General features: G+C 39.4%; 1 protein-coding gene across 1 annotated transcript in view; it reads left to right on the forward strand.

Annotated features, from left to right (window-relative positions):
• The window catches only part of LOC124792370 (ubiquitin conjugation factor E4 A), a 124,046-nt gene that overhangs the window by 20,152 nt on the left and 84,485 nt on the right, over window positions 1-19,409 (forward strand). The window contains exons 3-4 of the mRNA XM_047257935.1: window positions 7,724-8,018; window positions 8,110-8,255. Of these exons, the coding sequence (XP_047113891.1) occupies window positions 7,724-8,018; window positions 8,110-8,255 (441 nt within the window). The remainder of the gene's footprint in view (window positions 1-7,723; window positions 8,019-8,109; window positions 8,256-19,409) is intronic.

Genomic DNA, 19,409 nt, shown 5'->3' on the forward strand with positions numbered 1-19,409 from the left:
TCTGGGCCGCCATTTCTTCCAAAGGAATCATTGGCCCATTTTTCAGATCCAAAACGATTACTGCATCACGCTATCTGGACATTCTTCGTGAATTTGTGGCGGTACAAACTGCCTTAGACGACACTGCGAACACCTCGTGGTTTATGCAAGATGGTGCCCGGCCACATCGCACGGCCGACGTCTTTAATTTCCTGAATGAATATTTCGATGATCGTGTGATTGCTTTGGGCTATCCGAAACATACAGGAGGCGGCGTGGATTGGCCTCCCTATTCGCCAGACATGAACCCCTGTGACTTCTTTCTGTGGGGACACTTGAAAGACCAGGTGTACCGCCAGAATCCAGAAACAATTGAACAGCTGAAGCAGTACCCTCTCATCTGCATGTGAAGCCATTCCGCCAGACATGTTGTCAAAGGTTTCGGGTAATTTCATTCAGAGACTACGCCATATTATTGCTACGCCATGGTGGATATGTGGAAAATATCGTACTATAGAGTTTCCCAGACCGCAGCACCATCTGTTGTTGAAAATTGTAACTACTGTAATTTCGAAAGTTTGTCTGCCTGAAAATGTACTGTTGTCCCAAGCATATTGCAACAAACGGGGTATTTCTATCGCTGCTCGTTTAGTTTTTATTGCCGTTTCAAATATACCGGTCATTTTTGAAAGACCCTGTAAGATGAACATATCCGTTAGGGCAATGTGGGGAAATTTGATGCTAATGGGCTATGGCAGCAGACGATTGGCGCGAGTGGCTTCACTAACAGGATGACATCACTTGCAGTGCCGCCTTTCCTGCGCTTGTGACCATATTGGTTGGACCCTAGATGACTGAAAAACTGTGTCCTCGTTAGATGAGTCCCAGTTTCAGTTGGTAAGAGCTGGTGATAGGATTTGAGTGTGGCACGGATCTCATGAAGCCATGGACCCAAGTTTTCAGCAAGAAACTATCCAAGCTAGTGGTGGCTCCATAATAGTGTGGGCTGTGTTTACATGGAATGGACTGGGTCCTCTGGTCCAACTGAACCAATCAGTGACTGGAAATGGTTATGTTCAAATACTTGGAGAGCATTTGCTGCGTAATCGATATGATTCAGGCAGTGTAGGAAAAAATCTTACCTTCATAGTCTTGGACTTCATTGAATTTAGCATATGTTAAAATGAAGAACTAAGTAAGGAACACAAATTTTTTCCTTTTCTCCAAAAAAAATTTCTACTCTGAGATACAGCCCTCGAAAGATGACAGTGTGCATACCATTTATAAGATGCAAATTTTAGGAAAAATTTTTAAAATGCTGTGTCTCTGGAACAGTTCTAGATTTTTTGTTGGGTTTTTTATTTGAAAGATAATTGCTTTATGATTACAAAGAAATCCTCCGTTTGGTCTTACCTGTCAAAGTTCTTTTACTGTAGCGTTCTGAACTTTTTTTTATAATTTATGGATTTTTTTTTTTCTAAATACCAGTCCATAAAATTTTGATTTTTTTCTATTGATCAGTACCAAATAGTCTATATTCCCTGAAAAGGAGAGTTTCCACTTTTAGGTTGAACAAGTTTTATAAGCAACTGAAATTTTTGCCATACATAAAACCTGTTTTATAACTACATTATCACATAACAGTATCATAAAAATCAAAACCTAGCCTTATTTAACATAATTTTAGTTTTGGAAGATGAGTAAGTGACTCATTTTTCAAGCATTTTAGATGGTACCAAAATGTATGTGAAAGGTCCAAAGACTTAAAGGTTTCAGTTTATACAACTTCTATGCACTCTTGTTTTGCACTGAAATTAGCCAGTCACTGAACTAAAAATGTGTTCCACTGCTTCAGTATCTTTATTTGATATAGAGTGATGCCTTCCTGTTGAACCAATAGGAACTGGATCACTTACAATCTTCAAAACATTGTGAACAGGAAGGGAGCACTGATGGCATTCTTGCTGTCCTTCACCTGGAAACCTGTATCCAGCAGCTGCTCCATGCAGGGCATAAAGTTGATTACAGTTTCATTTAACTCATAACTGGTGTCTATAATGTGCAATCCACCGGTCACAGTCATACACACATGCCACAAACATCCCCCGTCTCAGGTCGTGAATCTGAATATTATCCTGCTCTTTCTGAGATGTTGGCGGAATGAACGAAGATTTCTTCTTTCTTGCTCCTTAAAGTGCGTGCAATATGAGTTTGCCCATCACTTTGAGTCCAAAAATGTGTCTTCAGACTTTCTTTCACAGGTGTAGTTTGTTTGGACCATTCTTCTTTTGTCTGCTCATGGAATTCTTCGGTTTTCTCTTTGGGTAAAAGAATGAGGGCTGTGGATGTGTAAGATTTCATGACTCTCATAAAATCCTCAGCATTCTTAATCGCAGCTGTATTTGGTCTGGAAAGATTATGTTTGGTAGCATGGTGCTTTAGCAGGCCACCTACACCATCACAAGGCCCCTGCCCGTGACCAGTAGCACTGCATACCCAGTCAGTTGGCACAAGGTGACTTGCCCAATTCAAACAGCTGGTAACAATTTTTAAAATGACTAGGAGCACCGTCATAAATAATGATGATCTTCTCTGCCCCTGTTTGCAGTTGAAGAATTTTGTGCATTGCTAGCAAAGCATGTGTCAAATCATGTTCTGTGTCATCACTTATAACTGCAATACTTGTAGTCTTGTTTTGAAAATATGTCACTCCTGTAAAAATTGAAACCTGGTCATTACTCCAATGATACCCTTGTACTTCTTGTGATAGAGTTACAGACCAGTTCTCAGCAAAATCACAGTGAAGCACTAAACATAGTTCTTCAGCCTGTACACACCCTTTCGCTTCTGCAATGTGTTGTTGTTTCCGTTTCTTCAGATGCTGGTGTGTTACTGCTTTCACTGACCATTTACCAAGTTCATCAGTGAAACTGTCAAAGGCAACAGTTTTCTTAATTAGTTTATTTTCCTCCCATGTCGCATATGTAGTTTCTGCAAAGTTATCTGCTACGCCTTCCAGGCCAAGTGTGTGTAAAGACAGTCCTCCCTTTCCAGGGCAGTCACCACATTCTTGAAACAAACAAGTCTCTCGCATTATGTTACAGACTACCAATGACTTCACACACCCAACCAAGGTTTCATATGTAACGTGCTCCAGTAAGTTCTTCAAAGTTATCACACAAAGTTCAAAATTTGCACAGTACACACATAAACAGACATCGCTAGGTGGGTGTAGAACTACCCACTTAGTTCATAGTGCATACAGTTTTGATCTTCCAATATGTGAAGTTGTGTAGCTGCTTTTATAAATTGCAAAAGTTTCATTAATACTGCGAGTCATGTACCTCTTCACTTTCACAACTTTTTGACCTTCAACTGTTACAGTATAGTGTCCTTTTTTTTGCATTCTGGTGAGAACAGCCCCATTTATCTTCCAGATAAAATGACTGCACTATTTGAACTTGAGCTGCTTCTACAGGATGACCATAATAGGGACCTGGTCTTCCAAGGACTCCTTTTACAGACTTCATGTTTTTTGATTTGCCTACCATGTGCTTTGATACTGATGAAATGTGGTTCAAAACTGTTTTCTTTGAAAATGTTTCTGGAATAATAGTTAAAACTTGTACCTTTCACTGTCGGATGCACGATATTCGACAGCTAAATTGGTATTTGTGAAAAATTCGTGGCAAAAGGTGCAAGAGAGCTTTGGTTTATTTTCTTCTGAAGATGGAATTTCTACTTTGAAGAGTGTGGTCAGTTTTGCTGTAGTGTATTCATCCATAGCTTTAGTAATTTCTCTGTGCTTTCTTGATGCGTAGAGCTTATGACTCGACTTCACTGACCATGGTTTCTTAACAGGACTAGCACCTACCTCTGTAGTTGACTGATTCAGGGTATTTAATCCTTCCTCTATTGATGCAAAATCTGCACCATGGCAGGCTTCACCTTGTTCAGATAGTATCATTGTTGTTATTCTGTCAAAACATTTAGAACACAAAAAGCCGTCACTGGAAACATCTTCACTTTGAAACAGAGTCTTCAAATGAGAACACTTATTCTCAACCTGAACAAAGTCTGTACTTTTTGTTTGTCTTGTATATCACTCTTTTATGGATATGCAAATAGTCAGCACACTTCACTCTCCTGTGACCCCAGTCGGAAGACATTTCAAACAGTCCTTTTCACAACACACACTGCAACTGTGTCAACTGATAAATTACTCATGAAATCACAGAACTCACTGGATGGTCTCAGATTTCTTAGAAGCCTCTTCAGTAAACAATTTAGCACTGAACAACTACAATACAGACTCCTGCAATGAACATCCACAACAAAGAAACTGACAAGAAACAAGAACAAACTGTAAGAAATATCTGCAACAATGAAAGTGAAAAGAAATAACTGCAAGAAAAAAAGTGATAAGAAATAACTGCAACAAAGACAATAGAAATAAACATTGCAACAAAGAAATTAATAAGAAACAACTTCAGTGAAGAAGTTAAAAAAAATAATTTTTCAAAATAAAACCTGTCCAACTTTAAAGTGGACGCTCTCCTTTACAGAGAATGTAGTACTACAAGGTACTAATCAATAGAAAAAAATCTAACTTTTCTGGATTGGCATTTGTGGAAATAAAATCTCTAAATTATAAAAAAAATTCAAAAGGCGACAGTAAAAGAACTTTGAAAGATATGTCAAAATGGAGGATACTACTGTAATCATAAAGCAATTACCTTTCAAATAAATAAATAAATAAATAAAAACACTAACAAAATATCTAGAACTGTTACAGGGATACAGCATTTTAAAATTTTGTTCAAAATTTCCATTTTCAAAATGGTGTTCACAGTGTCATCTTTGGAGGCCTATATCTTGGGTTGGGAATTTTTTTGGAGAAAATAAAAAAAAAATGTGTTTCTAACTTACTCCTTAATTTTAACATATGCTATATTCAATAACATCTGAGACCTCCCTGTCTGAAGTGATTGGATTATGCCAGATGTAATTTTGATGTATGACGATGCGCCATCTCACTGGCCCACGATTGTCTCCAGTTGGTTTGAAGAACATTCTGGACAATTTGAGGGAGTGATTTGGCCACCCAGGATGCCCAACATGAATCCCGTCAAACAATTATGGGACATAATCTAGAGGTCAGTTCATGTACAAAATCGTATACTGGCAACACTTTCACACTTACGGATGACTATAGAGGTAGCATGGTTAGTGGGCAAAAGAGGACCCGACATGCTGTTAGGAAGTATCCCATGACACTTTTCACCTCAGTGTATTTCAAAAGTTACTGGTACATTGTTGTTGATGTTACCATTAATCCTTTTGCTGCTGTGGGTTTGTGTATACATGCTGCTACACCATTTCCCCAGGTGATTCCTACAGTGCTATGGATATCTGTTTACGTCCTGAGCAGCCAACCTCTCACTGCTGCGGATGAGTTACTTCCATGTCGCGGTGATTAAAGAAGCTTTGAGTATTTATCATACAACATATGTGCCTCATTGTGTGGTCTCATTTCTAAAAACCTTGTTTCGATACACTGAATTGTTTATGAGGTATGACGAATGTTAAGACCACATGATTCATGATGCACAGAGATGTGAATGGGTGGGTGGCGCATGACTGTCCATCAGATATGAAACACAATAACTTGAGAATGAAATGAGACATTATTCTGCTCTCAGTTTTAAATAAAATTTTGATGTCTTACCTACATTTCATTCACTGTGATTTATTAGCTAAAATCAACCACACACAAAATTTACACAATGCATTTCTACCTCTATAAACTCTGTAAGTATGATGGATAGCAAAAAGAAATTCATTTCTTTATTGAGTGGAGATATCAGACTGTAAGATGTGCAAAAATCAAATTGGATGATAATTATTTTGTATGGGTTAGAATGCCATCTCTCAACACAGGCACCAGCATTTGGTGAGCAGTACGTCCATAACAAAAGCTGCTCTCACCAAGGAGCGTAGAGAGCACTTTTGTATCAGCAAAAAGGTTTATGCTATTAATTAAAACAGTAGATGCAACTTATCTGACCTGACCTCCAACTTCAACTGAGATACCTCAATTCCTTCAAAATGTTCTTTCAGCATAGTGTCATAAAACAAGTTGTACTGTGCTCTCATATCAGACCTGACAGGATTAGTCATGGAAGCTATCCCCCACCAAACTATTATGTCGCTGTGGGTAGTAAATATTATTAATGTTGGGCATAATTTCTAGAAAGGAAACCATAAGTGAAAGCTCAGATCACCTATTGAGAACTGATGGAGTAAGTATAAGTGAAATAGTTGGTACGAAAAGAGGTGGATAATTTCAAGCTTTTTTATGTTTTCAAAAGTGTATGTTACAGTACATCAGAACGAACATTTATTGTCTCAATAAGTACGTTGTGGCGAGCTAAGATCCTTCCATCTTATTGATTAGATTTAAATCAAATGCTTGAAATTGATCATACATGGAAAAAAGGTGTGGAGAATTCAACAGAATTGTGTCACAACCTTCCACAAAACTTTTTTCGAGTACTCACTTGTCTTCAGTTCCATTATTTGGATCTATAACCGTGTACTTCAGATTTAGCAAACAGCAATGACAGCTGCAGTGTAGATTTAAAAAAAGCTGAGTTCTTGAATAGAATGAACTGGGCCCATCCAACATTAACTATAGATGTATGTACACACCTATATTTTTTCCTTGCAGGGGTTGAGAGAGAAGAATTGCAAAAATATAATGCATAATTCAGAATGGAAAAGTACACTGTTATTAAGGTAGTTGTCAAAAGATGGATATGTTGTGAATTTATGTCATGCGTAAGGCTGGTAGATGCGGAGTGAGAAGGCAGGGGGGTGGACAGAGGGAGGAGGGGGGGGGGTTGGGGGGGTGGGGGGGAGAGAGAGAGAGAGAGAGAGAGAGAGAGAGAGAGAGAGAGAGAGAGAACTACTATATTTTTAGGACAACCATTACTTATGTTGGTAACAGTGAACTTTATAATATGGGCATCTGCAGCTAAAGGTATGCATTCTTGAAAAATAATTCACAAGCAACCATTGTAGGATGAGAATTGCATCTTCTTGTACATTTATTTTCAGATCATTTACAGTCACAAGTTGAATGCATTGGATGTCTCATCATCCCAGTCAGGTCATATTAATTCATCAAAATAGTGACGAAAGTCAAAAATTAAAACAGGCGGGATAAAGAAGGTGGTCATAGAAAGGATTTAGGTCAGAATGGATCTGATACATTTTGGTGAGGACGGTTATGGATGGATGCTGGTGGAATACTGAATGTATATGTGAGCATTGTTGACATATTCACTTATTATTCTGCCAGCATTCACCCATGATGGTTCTCGCCAACTTGTATCATATCTGTTCTGAGCTGACTTCCTCCTGTGGCCATCTTCTTCATCCTGCCTGTTTTAATAGTTAAATTTTGTCACTCTCTTGACAAATTAATACAATGTGACTGGGAATGATTGGATGTCTGATGCACTCAACTTTTGCCTGTAAATGATCTGAAAATAAATGTGTCTGAAGATGCAACTCTAATGTTGTGAAACTGGTAGAGGTGTTAAAGGATCTTACAACAGCTGTTTGCAGTTTATTTTTCAAGAACTTACATTGATGTTAATACTGTAGCTATCATTATGTGTAATCTCTACTTTGTTTCATGGCACTTGAGTTATTCTCTTCTCTTGGTGGCCCATTACAGCTGTGTTCCTGAATTCCTGATTGAGAATACTGTTGGATTTCTAAGTTTCTTACGGCGATTTAATCCAAGAACACTGGAAGAGCAAGGATTTGATTTTTTGAGTCCAATATTAACAGAGGTATTAGTGTTTATGGGGTCTCAGCAAAGGATGCGTAATCCTCATTTAAGAGCACGATTGGCAGAGTGTTTAGAGTCACTACTTCCTCATCATAAAGAGAATCCAGCTTTCAGCACCAGTTCATATGGAGCATTTTTTCGTGAACGCCTTTTTAAAGAACATCCTCATCGCAATCAGGTAAATAGTGATGTTTTTAATGTATATTTATGTACAGTGAGCTGGTAGATCTGTACTCTGTTGTTGATTTAATTTTCTTCTGTACTTTCAGATAGTGCGCAGTCTTCTGGAAGTTTTTGTGGGAATTGAAATGACAGGTCAGAGTGTTGCTTTTGAACAGAAATTCAATTACAGACGTCCTATGTATGTTGTAATGGATTATTTATGGCAAATTGAAGAGCACAAGGACTGTTTCAGGTAAGTATAGCAAATTATGAGAAATGGAACATATATAACACAGTGATATTATTCAAATTGACACAGAAAAAATAAAAAAGAAATTACTGTACACATTTGGTGTACACTATAATTGTTTTGCTCCTCAATACAAACTATAAAATAAAATAAAATAAAATATAGGTCTCTAACACACCAAGTAGGAGAACTTCATGTTAATATTCCAGTTAGAAATAAAGAAGAAATCTCAGTTTTTTCCCTCCTTTTTGAGCAAAAAGGAAAACCAGAGATAGGAAATACTGTTTGAGGGTAGGATTTTATAGCAACTTTCTGTTTATTACTTACACCTCTTATTATGAAATACTGTATCCAAAATTATTAAGAAATCACACGGGTGAGTAACAACCATGGGACTGTTTGCTATGTGTATGTTCTCTGTAAATCTTTTCCTTTCTGCTCCCCCTTCCCAATGCATATTCATCTCGTCCTGAATTTTTCGTCAGAGCTTAGTAGTGGCGATCCTCCAAGGTTGCTACAAAAACTCTTTAATTGCCTTCTTTTACTTATTTTTCTTTGTACACAATGAAATTAGTAGCAAAAATAAATATAATATTGATTGTTTCTTACTGTGTCACTTCTCTCTGAAAAAAATAAAGAAATGATTAATTGCAAGTAGTATTATGTAGTGGTACCCCGATATTACCATCAAAACTGAGTATGTGGTACAGTATTACTATTGACTGCTGTGGCACCACCACTCAGATCACATTGATCCTCAGGTGCACTCTCTGATGGAGCCATGCTAGACTCTGGCATATAAGCCAGCTCAGGATTGAGATCAGCAGTTAGTGAGTGCATACTACAAATATTTTCATTTTGGCTATGGTGTTGTTCTGGTTGATTCCATTTGTGATCTATGGAACTATCACATGTCTTGGACTGGATTTTGCTTGGCAATACAAACTTTAAGGTAGCTTGCACTGTTCCTATAGAAACTTATATCTCGTGTTATGAGTAAACATCCTTTTTTGTTTAAGTAGATTGCCTTTTTTACAAAAGTGGCAATGAATCGGGACCTATGACATCTGCATGTCGGCATTTGAACAACATTGTAATTAGGTGAGAATATGGGTTTTAAACCAGGAAACATTTACAGCTACTCCTGGCACAAACCATCCAATGTTATAAGGAGCTGACAACAGCTGTTACAGGCAGTGCAAGTGTGAATGAATGTAGAAGGGATGTCTCCCATGTCACTCATGTTTATGACCTTTCCACCACTTAATGTGAAGAATGGGGCACTTACTGCTGATGACTGTAAATGTATTTTCAGCTTGTCAAATTCCTGACTCTGAGAGACAAAAAACACGTTCTTGTCTGGAATCCCAGAACTGTGCCATCTAATACAAAAATTAGAGGCTTCAGTGACTTCTGCAGAACTCAAGATGCCTAGATGTTGGAAGAACAATTTTAAAAAAAGCATATGTCATTGCAGCCTGCCTACAAGGATTAAGTACGAAACACAATTTTAAATGTTCATGAGGACAGTATTATGCAGACACTCTAATCAGGGACCTTATGATGTGACTTACATCGACTCAGAAGTGAGGAACCGTGTGTTGAGGAAATCAGATCAGTCACTAATGAAAGTTAATAGCTCATGGCCACAAAACTACCCATGCAGCTCAGAGTTTGTTTTTGATGGAAGAAGACATTGTGGCTGTGAACACTCTGGCACTGGTTATATAAGCTATCCTGTCACCAGTTATGGGACCCCCAACTGCTCTGTGATCTTGTGAACGACCACACTAGTGACGAAGGGCCACCTCAGGAGCTGTGTCACCACATGGCTGTAAACATGGCCCTTCACCTCGCATTCAGTGCGTGCTCTGCAAGAGGTATGTTGTAGCGCTTCCAATGCAGATAAGCTTCAACCTGTGGAAGTGAACCATGTTAGCGAACAAGATACGAAAGTGCTGACTTCTCAAAATGCAGCCTAGAAACTGTGCATGGACACATACATAGAGTAACATCTTGTGAAATTACTTTTGGACACCGGTGCGTCAGTGTCATTTCTAAACCAATGTACAAATACTTACTTAAATTTAGGGTCAGTGCCATTGCTAGCACCTGAGAGAAATCTTGGACATATGGATGTAATCATATGCCAGGAAACTTTTCCAGTTTTACTTACTTATAAGCAGGCCACTCAACCAGTAAATTTTTTTGTGGTAGCTGACCCAAAGGGAACAATTTTGTTGGAATGGACTCTTTCCACACTTCTGGATTTACCACTTATGGAACAGTGCATGCTATGCAATCCAAAGGGCCTAGTGTTGTCTTAAATACTCTCTGTAATAAATATAGCCAAATTTTCTCACCTGGACTGGGGAAGACTACGGATTTTGAAGCTCATTCACTCGTTAAGTGATGGCGGCAGCATGGAGAGCTGGACAGGCTCATTCATGAAGACTTATTAACGCTTGTTCCCCATAGTTATTGGAATTGGGCGACTCCCCTAATAACATTATGCAAACCCAACAAACCTTGAGACTTTGAGGTAATTTCAAAGCAACAATCAATACACATGCTGAAGTGGAAATTTATCATCTACTGTTCCCGACTGAACACGTTGCAAAAGTAGGTCAGGGTACTGGCTGGTTATAATTAAAGTGCAGCCACTAATGGAGGTCCAGTGTGGGCTGTAGTTATTATATGGCAGCAAACCTTGATAGATATGCCGATGTATTAATGCAGAAGCAATTGCACTGGAAAGAAATTAGTTCCAGTTTTCGCCACAAGGGGCAAATCTGACACTGTGCACTGTTTGTAAGATGGTATGACATCCACAGTGTCATATGGCAAGTCCTAATGTGAGTAGTATTGCTATCGAGAGAGACTTTGTGCTGTGAGTGAAAATGTTTTATGAACTGCATCAATCACAGTGCTGCATTGAGAGATTATCAGTGACTGAAAGTTCTGAGGAGAGGTCTGATATCATTAAATGGTTTAAAGAAGATGTTAATGAAATTCGAAAACTCAGACGAGTTTGGTGTGGCACCTGGCAGAGAAGGGCGGTCTATCCTGGTGGAAGTTATTAACGAGGTTACTTTTGCTGTAACTGACCATACCACACATGCCCTGGGTAGTACTAGTGCTCGTGTATTGATATGAGAATTGTCCTTCCCATGGTGAACAGTACAGAAAGTTTTGCAGTCCCTTTTTACACTGGTGCCCGTACAAGAAGCAGACAGTGCAGCAAGTGAAACTTCATGAGCCACAGCAACATTCTGAATTTGCTCTTTGGTTTCTGGCATGGATCAAAGTTGACAAATGGCTGGACACTATTCAATGGAGTGGTGAGGCATATTTTACGCTACAGGTTGCAGTGAATACAAAGAGCTGCAGAATTTGGTGTACTGTTAAACCACACCAGAGAGCCATTGCACTCGCTGTATGTGACTGTGTGGTGTGGATTCACAAGCACCTTTATCCTTGGTCTGATTTTCTTTGAGGAGAATACACTCAGAGGGCCTGTCATGTGTACCGTGCCATCTGCATATTATCAAGACCTCCTTATACAGCATGCAATTCCTGCTTTGGAAGAGTGCAGCTGTGTGGAAACCACTGTTAGCATGCAAGATGGTGCAACATCTCATGTCACTTGCCCAGTGAAAGATCTGCTTAATGCTACCTTCCATGAATATGTTATCTCCAGAAGTTTTTCAGGACCATGGCCTGCAAGGTCACTTGATCTGAATCTATGTGACTTTTGGCTCTGCAGATATCTAAAAGAACACTTTTACCTGGGACACGTTCAGTCTCTACGTGATCTGAAAGCGTTTACTGGAATATGTTGCTCAGATTCCATCGGAACTGCTGCAAGCGATTGTTGATCATTCCATTTTATGGATGCATCAACTCGTCAATGTCTCTGATGCTCATATTGAACAAAATGTGTAAGCAGCGGTTAATAAGAAAATCACCATTATGCCTTTTTCACGTGTTTGATCTTTTCTGCCCACGTCCTGTTCATAATCCATTAGATATGAAAACGTTTATGTATATCTTTCTTGCGTTCATAACACTAGATTAACACCTGGCAGCCAAATTTGGAATTTACAGCATAATTCAGTTCCACGTTGCATTAGAATATTTGCTAAGTTTTACTGCCACACGATAATTACGGCCTACACTGGACCTCTGTGAGTAGCTGCACTTTAATTAATCACTCAGTACTTTATTCAGTAAAAATGAAATCCCCTTGCATGCTGCATCACAAACTTATCAGTGCTAAATGCACCACAAGGCATTTACCATTATAATTGGTTACTTTTTGGAGTCTCTATAGCCCCTGCCATATTTCAGTATTTTATGGGTCAACTACTGCAGGAATTCCCAACTATGACGCATATTTTGACTATCTTTTGATCACAACTGCAATTGCAGAGGATCGCCTTCACAATCTCGAGCTACTGTGCCAGAACTGGCAGCAGGAAGAGGACTTTAATGCAATATGTGCAAAATGTTCTTTCATGCAACCTACTTTGACATATTTATGGTTCAAATTCCCAGAATATGGAACGAAACTAGTCAAGGATTACATTGCTGTGATTGGTACACTGCAGCCCTCTGCAGGCATCAAAGACTTACAAATTTTATGGGGAAGGTCCACTATTATGGCTGATTCGTTCTAAACCTAGCATAACTCTCTTACCCATCGAAACAGCTATGGCACCAAGACGTGTGTTTCAAATTGTTCTCTGGCTCTCAAAAAGCTTTCCAGTCTTTAAAATATTGCCTTAATTGGGTACTATGTTTAATGATGTACACTCCTGGTTGCCTCTGATAGCAGCAACTGATGCATTCCTCCAGAGTAAATTGTACCAACACTGTCCCTTAGGGCACAGACCCTGGTGGTGCCTCTCAGTTTGTTCGCAGGCAGGCGGAGCTAGTATACACTACTCGCCAAGTGGTTAAATTACACAGATTGTATACATATGCAAACCATTTATTCAATACCGCCAGCACTCGTTCAGCTGGTGCGGAACTGTCGCATTGGCTAATAAGGCCCAGTACCTGAGGGTATAGGTGAAACCTTATCCCATAAATACCGTGATGGCACCAAGTATCCTACCGTATACGCTTCTAAGACATTGTCTGTTTGTCAGAAATGCTGTTCTAAATAGAGCAGGAGACCCTCACTATTATTTATGTAGTTCAGTTGTAGTTACTTATTTGTGACAGTCTTTTTGTTGTGCCTATCTGCGACTCAGCAACTCTGCTATACGGTGAGTAGCAACTTTCCTTTTCATAATATTGTCAGAACTTTAAATCATCCCATTGCTCACCAAATTTGGCCCAAGCATCACTTACCATTCAATTTCCAAACAAAATAATTTAATTGGATAGATAAAAAATGTACTTACCAAATGATGGCTTAACACACACATAAAAGAGGGTTGTAATTAGGCAATATTTTGGAGCAAGTTGCTCCTTCCTCAGGCAGAAGGGGTGAAAGGGAAGGAAGAGGGGTGAAGGAAAGGGACTGGAGAGGTCTAGGAAAGGGGATAGATTTTAGGAAAGTCACCCAGAGCTGTGGGTCAGGGGAGACTTACCACATGGGATGAGAAGGAAGGAGAAGGAATGAGAAATCCGCAGATGGGAACAGGCTCTACAACATGTCCTTGGTTCTCGCCACCCACCTGGCCTTAATTTATGTTACTTTCTTCCATCTCAGCATTTCTTCACAGTAACTATTCTTTTCTTCACTCCAATTTAGTTTTCTACATCTTTCATTGTCTTACCTGTCTATTTTTCGCCGCCCCCACCTCTGCTACATACAGTGCACTTAGCTTTTCACTCTCATTAACTCATGTGTGATGTGTAAGCAGTAATCTCAGTCTTGTATATTACCCTGTCTTCCACCTTTAAGCTCTCAGGTTTTCAAATCTTGTCCAATGCAGTCCCCAACAATCACTCTCTCCTTCTCATCCCGTGCAATAAGTCTCCTCTGATCCACAGATCTGGTTTCCCAAAATCTACCCTTTCTCTTAGATCTCTCCAGTCCTTTTCCTACACCCCTCTTCCTTCCCATTCAATCCTTCTGCCCAGAGAAGGAGCCACTTCTCCAAATCTTGCCCAATTACAACCCTCTTTTATGTGCGTGTTCTTCCCCTGCTTGGTGAGTAGATTTTTTTATCTATCCAATTAAATTATTTAAATTAACATTGATTGACACTGTAGCTGCCAACAGCAAGAAACTGGCATTATGCTGCCTTATTCACTTTGTACAACATGAGTGACAGGACACACCTACCAGGTCCAAATTTTGGCCCTAAAGGCATGGTGCCATCAACTACACCTAAATCAAGGGACTTTGATGTGAGCCTTGGATGAGAACCATTGTCACACCTTAATTGCTCTTCCTCTTTGGTCGGACTGTGCATCCTGCATATTGGCCATTGGGGCATATTCTGGATAAAAAGTTTGTCACAACAACACGTGGTCTGGTCAAATATTGGCTCTGAGATCGCAGACCTAGACTACCAATGTTTTGCATGTAAGGCCCTTGAAGCTACACTTTCCCAGGGGTTCTTTCCCCGGCCCAAAACTGCAGAACTGTATGAACGTATTCACATAGATTTAGCTGACCCTTTTATGGGTCCCATGTGATTGGTTGTGATTGATTCCATTTCTCACTTCCCTGCATGCCTCAGATCACTACTGTCGCTATCGTTGCAGCTTTGAACTCTGTCTTTGTCCTTGGAGGCACCCTATGCTACTAGGTGTCTGATAAAGGAATGGTGTTAATCTCCTATGACTTCGGACTGAAGACCACAAAACAACAGTATTTCTCATTCAGAATTATGTAGTGGATAGTGAGTATGCTCAGAGCTGATTGAAGCCATGGGGTAGCTGTCTTGAGCTCTTTCTCAGCTGTGCAACAACTCACTGTTTATTAGTCTGTGTAGCCCTTATTATTTCACAAGAAAACAGGCAAGAGGAACATCATAGAATGAAAATGTGACAGTAAAAAGATTGTAGTTAATGTTTGAAACGGTCTTAACAGTTTCACTTCTGGACAGTCACTTTTATTTGTCCATAGGTGACCGGTTCATCCATCACTGCTGATTTCCAGATCTAATTAACAGGATGTTGTAGTATCTTGTACATCCAAGAGTTATACATTGTCACTATCATTTTGTTGTGAATATGAATTTGCAAGGCTATAGTGTTAAGTTTTATGAGTGTAGCTGTCCCTAGCACTGGGCATTTTTACATTTTTTTCCTTACCACATAACAAATAACACAAGATGATAAGTGCTTTCCCTAGTCTTGTATTCAGATAACTTTACATGCTACCATCCCTGAAAAATGTAAGTGTAAGGGTTAATCAAAAGCACGAAGATGCAAGAAGCACTGAAAACTACTCCATTAAAAACACAAAAAGTAAATTCACAGGGTATACAGTCTTGTAAAATGTTCTTACGATGACCACTTTCCTTTGGAAAAAATTTCAGATATACATTTTACCTTCCAGTTTGCAACTGTGGGCAGTTGTTCTGTTGGGGGTTATAAGGAAGAGAATGAGTAAAGCTAAGATTCCATAAGTTGGGCCATGAAACATTATAATACTGATGTTGCTAGGAAAATGAAAAAGTGAAGAAAGTATTAATGAACTAGAGTTAGACTTGCTGAAGTGAACGGGAAAACAAGTTATAGATTTATGGTCAGATTGTCATTGGCTCATAAAGCAGTTGTTCAAAACTGGACAGAAGTAAAAAAAAGGGGGAAAGGCTAGGAGGAATGTTAGTGGGATAGAAGGCATTTGTAGTACTGGAGTGGGAGCAAGGAAGAGGGTAGGTTGGTGGAGGACAGGACCTAATAAAGGTTGAGGCCAGGGGGTTTATGGGAATGAAGGATATGTTATAGGGAGGGTTCTCAACTGCACAATTCAGAAAAGATGGTATTAGTAGGAAGAATCCAGATGATGCAGGCTGTGAAGCAGTCATTAAAGTGAAGTACAGGGTGTCCACTCAAACCTTCCTGATTTCAAAGACCCAGGTTTTTTCTAACCACAGTAGATACGAAAATGAAAAATGCGCCACATTGTACAGCATCTCAAGAAATTTATTTATCACCAATACACGTCTACCTGTGACCCATTTGTAGCATGAAGAATATCGAGTCTATATTCAATTTCTTGCCAAGTTCTTTGTAACATTTCCTCTGTTATTGTTGCAATCACATTAGTGATAATGATGTCACAACGTAGGAATATCGTCCACTTTGGTTGCACACACGCGGTCCTTCACGAATCCCCACCTGAAGAGATCAAGCGGCGTAATGTTGGGTGAACATGGTGGCCAGGCAATTGGTCCTCAGCGTCTGATACAATGATTGGGAATTTTCCTATCCAGGAACTTGCGAACAGCTGTTGACCAATGTGGCAGAGCTCCATCTTGTTGAAAAATGATGTTGGGTTGCAAGTCTTGTATCTGAGGGTACACAAAGTGCTCCAGCATGTCCAGATACACTGACCCATTCATTGTTTGTTCCGCAAAGAAGAATGGTCCAACAATCCTGTCGTGCATTAGCTTGCACCAGATGTTTAGTTTAGGGCTATCACGAACATGTTCAGTGACAATGTGCAGATTTTGCGACCCCAAATCCGAACATTATGCCTGTTAACCCTTCCTGACAGATGATAGGTTGCCTCATCTGAGAATGAACATCTTTCCAGGAAACTGACATCCATATCAATATGCTGCAGCATATCCACAGCAAATTGTTGTCGGCGTGTTTGTCATTCGGCATCAGATGTTGCAGAATTTGCACTTTGTAAGACACATATGAAGACGCAGGTGAACTACACAATGCAGTGTTGATCGAGGTACATCAAGTTGTGTAGATGTTTGACGAATTGACTTAGGTGGGCTTCTGAGAAACTTTTGTCTGATGTCCTCCAGTGTCTCATCTGAAACTGTGCAATGTGCTCCGCCAGAATGTTTCAGAACACTTCCTTTTGCCAGAAACTTCCTATACCATTCCTTAATTGTTTTCACATCAGGTGGATCACGTTCATACACGATGATAATTTCTTTGCACTGTAATCAGCAATTTTGTTTCTGCAAACCACACTACTGCTTGCGCGCTCTGCTGTGGAGTAGCCATTTTCACTTCATGCAATGATGCTGCACTCTGGTGACAATACTGGGCACTTCTGATGCGGGAATATACATTCTTTGAGATGCTTTACGATGTGGTGCATTTTTCATTGTCATATCTACTGTGACTTTTTTCTCCTGAGTCCTTGAAAGCAGGGAAGTTTGAGTGGGACATCCTGTACGTTATGTTGGGCAGTGTGCTTGGCAACTGGATGGTCCAGCTGTTTCTTGACCACAGTTTGTCAGTGACCATTCATATGGACAGCTTGTTAGTTTACATGCCCATGCAGAAACCAGCACAATGATTGCAACTCAGTATCCCTGCCATTGTCACAGAGAATAGGATGGGAATCCATGTGAAGACTTGTGTAAATGAGAAAATCGATCATGAAGGATGTGCTTCGAGAGATATAGACTGTCTTTATATTTACTGTTGCACAGCAGATCAATTACTTCAAGCTGCAGATCAATGTGGATTAGATACTGGATGTATTTTCATCTTCCCATTTAGGGGTGCTGTAAATTCTGGTTTCTTTCCCTGCATGAATAGTGCTGCATCTGCAGAAACATAAATGTTTAAATTCCATGAGAAACTTATATATTCTACATCCTCTTCAATGTTGCTAAAAATGTTACACCTAGATGTGTGTGTGCACACTTAAATGGAGCACTAAAGTATACGCAACAGACTCTTTACAAAGGTTTTGCAAGCCACCTCTGTATATTGTCTGCATGGGATACGTGGTTGCCATTTTTGATAATGGCACCACGTGAAACGTTTCTAGCTGAAGTGGACATAAATGTCCAGCGGCAACTACCAAATATTCCTTTATTAAATCACCGTCCGTGAAAGCTTGGAAGTATTCAGTGTCTTATGATACACTCAACATTTTGCGATCTTTTTGTATAAAATGAGATTTTATGCAGTGTTGATTAAAATGTGAAGAAGTTCTTGGTGCTACACAATTCCAACTCACCATTGCTGCTACTAGACTACACCACTATCAAAACTGACTCTCCCGCGTTTTACTATTTGTGCTTTTCCTGTGTTGTTTTGACTGCTTGGTGCATGCGCATTTCCTTCACTCCTTACCATGCCATAACTGCTCTGCTTGCAAGCAAGAGCCAGAGAGGGCACATGTGCTGTTGCTCATAATCAGTGAGTTGTTAAGCCCAGAAGTAGAAGCACAACTCTTGCCTGTTTTAGATGTTCTGGAAAGTTATCTGAGCTGAAAGACTTTTGCACCGTCAGTTAATCGGCCACTATAGACTGCCTATGCATTCTTTAAGTACACAAATTGGCCCTTTGCCTATGCCTACTGACATAAATTTTTGTATTGTTTTCCTGGCTTTATATTGTGTGTTGGGTAACAGTGTCATTGTACTTGCCACACAATTTTTTACAGGAACATCATTTGACGTTGAGATTTTTTGTTTTAGTTTCTCTGCTAGACCTGAAAATTATTCATTCAGAAAATTTACTACTTTCTGGTGATGATTTTTCACCTTACACCTGTGTTTTATCTGTAAGTTGTTATGCTTCTTTCTCTGTTTTCCTATTTGTTGTTTTACGATATTCCATACTGCTTTGTTTCATCTTCAGCATTAAGTATTGTTTTGTCATTTGCTGGCGTTTTTGCAGCAAGTGATGCTTTCCTGTACATATTTCTGCATCTTTGATAATAGCTCTTACAGAATTGAGATATTTCATGATCCAGGGTGAGATCTTATACTTGCTGTTATTCACGTGTTTTTATTGGTCATTGATCGAATTTTGAATACATTACTGGTCATTAAAATTGCTACACCAAGAAGAAATGCAGATGATAATTGGGTATTCATTGGACAAATATATTATACTAGAACTGACATGTGATTACATTTTCACGCAATTTGGGTGCATAGATCCTGAGAAATCAGTACCCAGAACAACCACCTCTGGCAGTAATAATGACCTTTATACGCTTGGGCATTGAGTCAAACAGAGCTTGAATGGTGTGTACAG

Source organism: Schistocerca piceifrons, chromosome 1 (genome assembly GCF_021461385.2).
Source record: "Schistocerca piceifrons isolate TAMUIC-IGC-003096 chromosome 1, iqSchPice1.1, whole genome shotgun sequence".
NCBI lineage: Eukaryota > Metazoa > Arthropoda > Insecta > Orthoptera > Acrididae > Schistocerca > Schistocerca piceifrons.